Genomic DNA, 10,704 nt, shown 5'->3' with positions numbered 1-10,704 from the left:
AATAATACAATGAGTTTATTTAAGTCTCACCATTAACATTACAAAACATAACATTATACATGAATACATAAATAAATATAAAATAGAAATGCCATTTTAAAAGAATTATGAGACAAAACATTGTAAAATCCGAATAAGCCACTGTGCTCCCATTGCCATACCCAAGTCAACGAATAATAACATTTCTTTTTAACTTTCAAACTATCAACAAATACTAAAACACAATGTATCGAGGCTTCCTTTCGATTTATCGAAAATTTAATAAAAAAAAAAGCGAAAGAAATCAGAGGGACCAATTCCAAGCCTAACTGTTGTCAGGTTTAGTAATTAATTTTTCTTCTTTATGAATTGAGAAACCCTCTTATAGGCAAACATTTTCGTTGACCGTTTAGGCTTTTTGAGCATCCTGGATCCGCCACTGAATCCCTTAAACCCTAAATTGATATATCAGGCGCCCCTGAAAGTTTAGCATAACTATACAGCTCCGCATACCAAATTCGAATTTTCAATCAAATGAGAATCAACATCAAGCAGAAACAAACAACCTATTTTAAAGTAATTATACAACTTTGATGTAGACATAAGTTATAAAATAACTAAAATAACAGATATAAGTAGAACAAAGTTGTATGGTCTAAGTATGAAGCTGCCACTATCAAGACCTGAAAATAAAACCATATATCTGATTTAATGTTGAAAAACAGCTACACGAGCAAGCATCTTTGGTTTTTCTAATCTGTTGAAAATTACATTTAGTCTGAAAACAACTAATTGAAATATTGATCTTCGATTTCGTTATACTACAAATGAAGTTTAACAAAATCAGAGATCTATATTTTAATTAGAATTGTATTAAAAGTATTTCTTATTACAAGACATGATAAATATGTACTGTTACTTTATACATTTTTGTAAGGGCATATCATGTTTTATATATGTTAAAATATCACACCTTAAGCGTATACGTTTGTTGTTTTAATATTTTAAAGGAATGTTTATCATTTTGCACATATTCCATTGGCCTTCTTTAAAACCAAATTACAAACTTTGATCTTCTATGATATCCCATCTTTACACTTTAAGATAAAGCTTCTTGGCGGACACTATATATACATAAGAAAAGGGTTAATATGAAGCTGAGCGTTCGAAATACTTGCCGTTAAAAAACTCAAATAAATAACAAGGAATAATACATACCCGTCTTTAACCTTTCTGTACGAAAATGTGCATGCGTAAATAATGAATGTTCGCCACTTTTATGATTTGTTGGTTTTGGTAAAAATTCTGAAGAAAAAAAATATTATTACAAATAAAGGATATATGTCGTAAACGTCGACAAGACAACAATACAACAACAACAACCACAGTGTATACCAATTTTCGTGGATTGAGAAAAAAAATCATTTTCTTGGATATTAATTTCGTGGTTTTGTCAATGTTTGCATATAAGACCCCGTTCACACTAGGACATTTTTATCGATTTAAACTAGACCGGTTCACTTTAGATCGGTTTAAGGGCTAATGTGAACGCATTGAATCGATCTTCAATCGGTCTAAACTAAAACACCAAAAGAGGTAGTTTCGTTTGAATCGATCTAAAGTAAACCGATCTTACTTTAGATGTGAACGAAGAGATCGGTTTAAACTAGTACGATTGAAACGAAAATAACGTATGCGCATGTATAGCGGCAAAACTATCTCAGAGGTTCGTTGTTTAACCCATATGTCTCTGTTAAAAGACCTTTAAAACAAACTGTAAACATGTTGTCTTCACCATAGCATAGATTTGCGAAATCTGTGTCTTCTTTTCTTTGGTTGATTTTTTTTTCTTTGCAGGAACCGCAGTATTTCCGGCGTCGTGTTGTAACTTCGTTGCTACAGTTATTTTTTTCAAAATTAACGAAAACTGCAATAACACCAGATACAAAATTTTAAATTGTGATTCAAGAGAAACAATAACTTTATCCAATTTTTTTTCCAAGTGTGTGTATCAGTGTATCAGCACATGAATTTGATAAATCAGTCAGTGTTTACAGTTTTACGGGCAAAAAGGTTAGATCGATTGCGTTTTTAATTGTAGTGTGAACGCAGTGGTTCATATTAGACCGATAGAGATCGATATGATTAAAGATAATGTGAACGCTAACTGGTTTTATTTAGATCGATAAAAAAAATACTAGTGTGAACAGGGTCTAAGTATATCGAAAATGTGTACTTTGTTGAAAATTTAAATGTGTACATGTGTGGGTCGCCTACACCCGTGACAGCCACAAAAATTGATATTGCATAAATAAAAACTAATCCCGATTGTATTTTATTATTTAATATGGGAATAATTTTTTCAACAGCTTCTAATATAAATGTTCGTTAACGCTAGTATAAGAATCTTACACAGCAGTTATGTATTCGAGTACTCTATTTAACAGCCATAAGTGTCAATTTATATTGTTCCTACTAAAATATATCCCATTGAATGTCGTTTGTGTGTGGACTATGACATATCATTCGTTTCGAACTTGCAACTAGCAGTAGCGAGCACATTTTGAATGTCTGCTTGTCATGCGTCCTTGTTTAAGTAATTGATCGATCATCCTATTGGTAGCAGTATTGTGTGGGCTTTTCATTGTGTTTTTTGATTTTTTTTAACATATGGTATAGAATGTCAATTGGGGAGATTTGTGCCTTCACAGAACTTGTTTACTCAATCCAATTTTGTGTCTGTACAAAATCAGACTATCTAACCCACGTCAGTCGTTATTGTTTGTCTGGTTTTTTAAGAGTTTGGCTTTGGTGGTGAAGTGAAGTGAAGTGCGATGATTTATACGAATCGTGTTATTTCATTTTATTTATTATTGATAAAATTGAGAATGGAAATGGGAAATGTGTTAAAGATAAAATTGAGAATGGAAATGGGGAATGTGCCAAAGAGACAACAACCCAACCATAGAAAAAAGCAACAGCAGAAGGTCACCAACAGGTCTTCAATGTAGCGAGAAATTCCCGCACCCGGAGGCGTCCTTCAACTGGCCCCTAATCAAATATATACTAGTTCAGTGATAATGAACGCCATACTAATTTCCAAATTGTACACAAGAAACTAAAATTAAAATAATACAAGACTAACAAAGGCCAGAGGCTCCTGACTTGGGAGTCAACAACCCGACCAAAGAGCAGAAAACAGACGGAGACCACTGATGGTTCTTAGTGATAATGTTAACTCCGAAATATATAAATGAACTAAAATTAATAAAAATACTAACCAATAACCAATTTACTATACATATAATATATAGATGTGTTTTTGTCGCAAGTAGTTTGTACTTGTTTATTTCAAATACCGGAACATCGAGAAACCATGTGATTGTGAGGACAAACAGATTTCATGAAATTGTTTTATGACCTCTTTGAATTTTTATCAATTTTTTTAAATGTAAATTATTGTTTTATTACCTTTTCTGGGCAGTCGTTCTTTCTTTACATCAGGGGTAAATCCCTCACTCATTTGTAAAGACCTGCGTTTTGGTTGGCTATCCAGATTTATACCTAATTTCTCCGATAGTGGGATATCATTTGACGGAAATTTCAATCCTTCTGGGAAATTATTATATTGACTTAATATTTGCCTTTTGCTGTTGGAACTTGTGGAATTTTTGCTTGGTTTTGGTTTTGTCTTTGTGTTTCTTTTATTAGAAGATTTTGTTAAAAAGTTAAAATTAGGAATTATTTGTTCATTTGAATCACTACTACTATCAGATGAATAGTAATGATGAGGTTTTGTTCCTTCCCCGTGAAAATCATCGTCATAGATATCATCTTTTACATCGTCAAAATAATCGTCGACATCCGAAAGTTTCGATTTTATTCCTCTTTGTCCAAAGATTAACCTATTCTCATTTGAATCATATTCGTCGAAAACGGCTTTATTTGTTCGAAATCTATTATTGACCATGCCAAATTCTTCACTCGAGCTATCAGAATCGGTTCTAATTAAGTGTCTCTGTTTTCCAAATTTTTTGTATTTAAGTAAGTTTTCATTTATATCATCAAAAGCATCATTTTCAAAACCGTTGCTGTAAAATCCATCATCAAGATCGTCGAATTCCATCAAATCGTCATCGTACAAATCGTCGTTATCAAAGAAGAAAGGGTTGACGGGTCCATTGAAAATTCTATTCAGATAATTTCCACCATTTGACATTCTATTCAGATAACTTTGCCGGTTTGACATTCTATTCGGATAATTTCCCCTGTTTGACATTCTATTTTGATAATTTCCCCCGTTTGACATTCTATTCGGATAATTTCCCCCGTTTGCCATTCTATTCAGGTAACTGTGGCCGTTTGACATTCTATTCGGATAATTCCCAACATTTGACATCATATTCATATAATTTCCGTGAAGGTAACGGCTTTTCATGATATCTTCTAAATCAGGTAATTCATCGTCGAAATCGTATATATCGTCAAAATAATCGTCGAGATCGGCTCCAAAATTTCTAATTGGGAATGTAGGTTTGTAGTGTGCTGCGTTAATGCTTTTGTTACTTGAGTGCATGCGCACGATTTTCCTATCGCTCTCATCAGAGCTGTCTCTACTGTTGTCTGCTATTTCACTTGAATATGAATCAAAATCATTGACCTCTGCAGATTCAAAATGGCCCCTGATATGGTTATTTACATAACTTTCATCATATTCAATTTCGTCATTTTCCGATGTAAAATCTTCATCCTCGTCATCATCTCCCCTATCAATGTAATCGTTTAGTGAAAATTTTCCAAATCTAGATGAAAATTGTCGATTTCGTCTATCTCTTACACCGGCATTAAATCGAGATCTGTACGTTTGCCTGTTGCCAATTCGACTGTCACCTTTGTCATCAAAGACATCATCTCTTATATCATCCCTTTCGCGTCTATTTGTTTCGTCAAAATCGTCATATAAATCATCTTTCTTTCCATCTTTGAATGCCTTCTGACGTATTTTATTTCGTCTGGTTTCTCCAAAATCATCAAATTTATCATCTGTTTTCCGTTCTCTTCCTTTTTTCATTTTCTCACCAATATCATCGTAAATATCGTCAGGTTTATTACGTTTACTATTTTTTCTTTTTCTTGTTTTTTCTTTCATGTCATCGAATTGTTCGTCTTTGATGGTGTGTTTATTTGCTCTGGCCTTCATTTTCTCTCCAAAATCATCGAACTGATCGTCTTTCTTTGTGTTCTTATTTCTTTTGGCGGCCATTTTCTCTCCAAGATCATCATACAGGTCGTCTGTTCTTTGCGCCTTTTTGATTTTGTTATTTTCAAAATAAGAGACTTGCACATCTGAAATAAAAAAGAAAATATCTTTCTTAATTTGGTATCGATAGTTCTGTGCTTGATTGCTAGTTTCGATCCTTCCACATGAATTCGAAGTTGCAATGCAACACTTGACATTTATATTTTGTTTTTATTTAAACAAATGTACAATACATATCCGGTGTCAGTTGCTTTAAAACGTACATAATGGCAATCATACCACATTTTGTTATTCTTATTCAAAACATGAATCGATAACAGAACTGTATATTTCACATGCTTATCGCATATATGCTTATCACATGCTTTTATGCATAATAATCAACTTTTTATCTGAAGCCGTGTAATGTTAAATGTCGTCAGACGTAAGAGGAATCTTGTACTATGTTCATGTTACTAACATCTATCCATTATATAAAAGACTTTTGGAATCAAAGAAGGAATTCAATGCGTTGAAAGGAGGGTTGGGTAATCTTGAACAATATTCAGAACATATAGAAAGGCAAGATATGAATAATAAATATCATGGCTTTGAGAAAAACAACGGACAGATGGGGTTTTCAAGTTCTAGTGCCAAATGTTGATTTCAAGTCTTTGCTCAGCAAATGCCATACAGACGATTTATTTCAATGCTGCTAGGGCATAAAAAAAAACGGACAAAAATTCCAATAAATATAGAAATAAAATGAATGCTTAGAACGAGAATTATACTTACCAATTGGTTCCTCCCATGGGTTTTTATGACAGGTTAAACTATATCTTGACAGAACTTGCTCAACGTGGTTGTCATGGATACATGTAGTGGACAATTTTCTCAAACACACCAAATAACTTTGTAAAGACCTGTTTAAAATGAATAAGACATAATCAACACATATATTTTTTTCGAGAAATACAATGCATGCAAAATAATTTTACTGCATTATCTTTTCCATAAAACAATAAGATGATGTAGTGTGATTGACAATGAGACCACTGTTCACCAAAGACCAATAGACGAACACGTAGAAGGCAATCAACACTAGATCATCATATGCCCATATGCATAAAACTTTTTAACTGAAGTGTTCCTGTTATGTAAAAACAATTAAAGAATAACAAACATGATAAACAGCAACAAACTACAACAATGTATATTTATTTTCAGCAGCTATCTTTTCCGTGTTTATTTATTTTGTTGCAAGTACTTTTCCATTTTTTCCCATATATATGTATATATTGATATAATTTAATTTTGGATGTAACGCGTCTTCTAATTGGCTGACGTTATTTTGTTATGAGATGTGCATATATATATAGAAAAACTATGTGCATATAAAGTATAATTTAGTCATGTGACCGTGACGTCATCAACGTTTTTGCATGGTTTTCTACGGTTTAAAATGAAATTTAGAATTAAATTATAAGAAATTACTGTAATATTTTTTCTGTCTATTCTAAATAACATAAAAAATGTGGTGCACACTCTTTAATAACTCGCTACGCGCGTTATTCAGTGTGCACCAAATTTTTTATGTTATTTCTTCATAGACAGAAAAAATATTACAGTCATTCCTGAAATAATTATTGATAACGCTGCTGCATTTGGTGACTAGAAAACAGCAAAAGAAAAACGTCAAAGAAAATGAAATGATATTGGTCATTGTAAAAGTGTAATTATCCACTGTTTTATGATAGCGTTGCTTCGATAATACATTTACCTGCAGAAGATATATTTATCTTTATTAAATGAATTTTCTGCTGTTCTGCGTTGTGTTCCACATTTGTATAAATCACATCCTTTGCTCAGATCAACTGAAAGAGAAGAAGTAAATGTCATCATAGAAAAAAAGGCACCAACAACGTTCAATATATAAAATGTGTAGATGTGATATGATTGCCAATTAGATAACTCTTCACAAGAGACCAAATGACACAGAAATTAACAACTATTGGTTCTTTTTATGTTCATTTTTAAATAAATATGAATGGTAAAATCTTAATTATAAGAATAACACTCTTACTACAGGGTCAAGCAATAAATGATAAAATACAAACATAAACAAGAATACAACAAATCATCTTTTAACTAAATTAAAAATGTAAGGGGATATATCATGCATCAATTGCACTGAACTAGTACGCCGACAATCGGCAACATCTCTTTAAAAGGGTTCTGAAGCCCCAAGTTTAAAAAAAAAGACTCCAGTGTTGGGAATAAGAATGTGTATTAATTTATCAAATGGTTCAACATCTTGAAATGATGGTACGTTGTCTCTTGGATAGCCAAAATAATTTGAACGTAATGAAAAATTTATGTTTCGAATAACTAGGACTCGGCATTTTCACATAATATTTGTATATATAGCAAATAGATAGATGGAAGCAATTTTTGTGTCTATAAAGTTAAGACTGGTCAAGTATCGAAACAACGTGAACAGCTATAGTATACTGAAATATCTACAGTTGTAAATGTATTGTGTAGCGTGTATATAGACATGTTTTAAGATAGATACAATTTTAATTCATACGTGTTACGAACTAATATGCAATGTTCCATATACTTTTGGGAAGAAATGCATCAACATTCAGATATATTAGAAAAAGAAAAGAAGAAAAACTTACCATAATATAAAAGAAGGATAATAAAAACTTTCCGTTCAAAACTGTACATTACTTTCGACTTTAAAAAACTGTATACTTATGAGAAAGAAGAAACAAATCGATGTACATCCTTTTTGACACTCATCAAATCCTAATGTGCATTAATATGATGTAAAATTGACATGTACATAATTGTCCATTATTATACCCTGTATGTAATAGTTACATGTATACATACAAAGAAACTTACATGATAAACTGATGAATAATACTTTTAATGTTGTCTATATATACTAGTCTTACTAATATATTCACTAAATCTTATAACATGTCTACGTTTTATTCTTTATTTTTATACCCCCCTTTCCCAACCTTTTTCCTAAAAGTTCAAAGGAGATATCTTAGCCTTGAAATGAAATAATTACTGAAACTTGAAAATAATTGATCCATTGGTTCCCAGTCTAAAATAATGAAGTATTTAAATCGGTCCAACGATTTATAGAAAAAGAACAGAAAAGGAACAGAAAGGGACCGAAAAGGACAAAAAAAAAGAACAGAAAAGGAGCCAAAAGGATATATACATATATTTTATTTCATTTCTATCTACACACGAAATTTTTATATTGTAAAAAAAAATTACAATGCACTGGCATATCTCAAACTTAAGAGTGTACATTTTAAAGGGACTTATGGACACCAATAAAAAAAAGAAGAAAAACCCTGGTATACTGGTTATTCAGTACAAAACATGATATATGTACAAGTTCCCATTTGTGCACTGTACAATATAGTTTTCAAATGTTACACACCATAAAACAAAATGTTTCTTATGATAAAAACACCTAGGACTTTTATTCGTATACTATTATTATTAGTATCGAAATACAATAAACATTTTCATAAAATAATGTTGTTATTTTTAGATATAACTCTTTGAATTTAAAAAGAAATATGAAGGAATAGAAAACCCGGAACCAAGATACTGCAAGTCCCAGATGTGACTGACTGGCATTAAATTAAAAAAAATATTTTAGCTTGTTTATTTTTATACTATCGAAAAGTATTATAGATTTCAAGAAAAATTTGACTGTATCCTAAATCATATTGTTTTAAAATTATAAGTATTTGCCTATTCTCATCTTTTTTTGGGCATAATATCGACATAGAATGTCTTCTAAAGTTCATTAAGTTGAACGAGAAAGGGTATGAGAGAGGTATAGTAAGATGCATGAAGTAGAAAAAGAAATTAAACAAGAGATCTTAGCAGAATGAGGAAAGGCACACGGAGATTGTTCTGTTTTGTCCTTTTTATTCCATTTCTGTTCTTGAACGGTAAACCATCCGATTCGCTCTGTTCTGTAAGTCCTTGGACCCTTTTAAGTCCTATATTGGTAGAAACAATCAAACAGGCAATACCAAAATTATTCACAAATTAGAATTTCAGTGTGTTTTTATCATATGACACCCTTATGACATTAGTATTTGACACATTATTATGTAAAAATTGCCAGATATTTGTTCAATTTTGATCAAGTTTTGTACACTTTATGATTATTTAGTATGCTACATGTACTTGAATATAAAACGCATTAAAGATATGAACTTTCATAGACATCAATCATGACGTGACAGTATTTTAGCATTGAGTCGAATGTTGAGGGAAACAGTTGTAAAAGATGAGTTATTTTAGTCTTATTTTTAGAAGATCTTTACCTAATTTAAACTTTTTACCAAGAGAAATTTAAAATGGCCATTTACATGAAAACTTTCCTTAGTTTGAGATCTGGAGGCAAACTGGGTGTTTTCATTTCTGTATTCTTTTAATTCTATTGCAGATCTTCTTCTTCTCACATAAGGAAACGAATTTAATAGTTCAACTGATGTATTAGGTCCCTCGAAAACTATATGAATACAGTGTCGGACAACCCAGAAACTTGTATCTTCGCTATCTACATTTAAAACGTTCGCTATATATAATTTGTTATATATGTACCATTAAAACTATGCACCGAGGATGTTACTGTTTATATTTTGGCAGAGCATGCCTTCAGGGCAGCCTTCTGAATCCATCAACTGTGTCTGGCTGATGTAGCTGAATTTGGCAGTTGGTTCCAGTTCCTAATGTTCCTTGGGAAAATGGTTTTCATGTTTTTCTTATTGGCTTGTCTGATTTCTCTTTGTACTTGTGGACTTAGTCTCTTTTGTCTGTCTTGGTCCTCAAGTTGGCGGCACCGCCCCTTAATTGGTGTCTGTTGCAGTAGGGAAACTTTACCACTTTTCTTAAAACCTGGTACGTACTGTGGTGCACGTTATTTGCTGTGAACAGACTTGAACTCTTGTTACATTAATGACCTTTTATGTCTTTTCTATGCAATCAAATACGAGGAGGTATGTGTTAAAATCAAGTCGGAGTTGACTTATTTATTAAAATTTAACATATTATCTGCATCATTCTATATCAATATGTAATGTGTATTATAAAATACTGTTTTTTTTATTTACATAAAAAATATTTGTTAAATGTCTATGCCCCTCCTAGGAACGGCGTGTCCTAATTTGTAATCAGTGGCGGATCCAGAACTTTTCCTAAGGGGGGGCCCTCTGACTGACCTAAGGGGGGGCCCCTCTCCAGTCATGCTTCAGTGATTCCCTATATAATCAACCAAATTTTTCCCACGAAAGGGGGGGGGGGTGGCGGGCCCCCCAGGGCCCCCCCCTGGATCCGTCTATGGTAATATAAAAAATCTTGTCTTTTAGATGATATAATATTTTCCGGATTTTCGAGCTCATTTCCTGAATACTTTCTAAAATTCCATTTATTCC

At 32.2% G+C, this 10,704-nt stretch overlaps 1 protein-coding gene across 1 annotated transcript; it reads right to left on the bottom strand.

Moving 5' to 3' along the window:
- LOC139519658 (uncharacterized protein DDB_G0283697-like) lies at nt 1–8,049 on the bottom strand. Its single transcript, XM_071311864.1, has 6 exons — nt 7,903–8,049; nt 6,999–7,092; nt 6,014–6,141; nt 3,451–5,325; nt 1,198–1,284; nt 1–662 (listed from the first exon to the last, which is right to left on the bottom strand). The coding sequence occupies exons 1-6, from the start codon at nt 7,949–7,951 to the stop codon at nt 586–588; spliced, it is 2,310 nt and encodes a 769-aa protein (XP_071167965.1). The 5' UTR covers nt 7,952–8,049; the 3' UTR covers nt 1–585.
- Between the last annotated feature and the right edge of the window lie 2,655 nt (nt 8,050–10,704).

Source organism: Mytilus edulis, chromosome 4 (genome assembly GCF_963676685.1).
Source record: "Mytilus edulis chromosome 4, xbMytEdul2.2, whole genome shotgun sequence".
NCBI classification, from domain to species: Eukaryota; Metazoa; Mollusca; class Bivalvia; order Mytilida; family Mytilidae; genus Mytilus; species Mytilus edulis.
The sequence above is the reverse complement of the archived record's forward strand: the minus strand, read 5'-3'. Positions and strand labels throughout refer to the sequence as shown.

Bases quoted from the DNA above. Each gene is read 5' to 3' on its own strand.
- LOC139519658 (XM_071311864.1), bottom strand. From the start codon at position 7,951: ATGTACAGTTTTGAACGGAAAGTTTTTATTATCCTTCTTTTATATTAT. The intron at 7,093-7,902 runs GTAAGTTTTTCT...CTTCTCTTTCAG, and splicing joins TATCCTTCTTTTATATTATG to TTGATCTGAGCAAAGGATGT. The intron at 5,326-6,013 runs GTAAGTATAATT...TTTTTATTTCAG, and splicing joins CCCATGGGAGGAACCAATTG to ATGTGCAAGTCTCTTATTTT.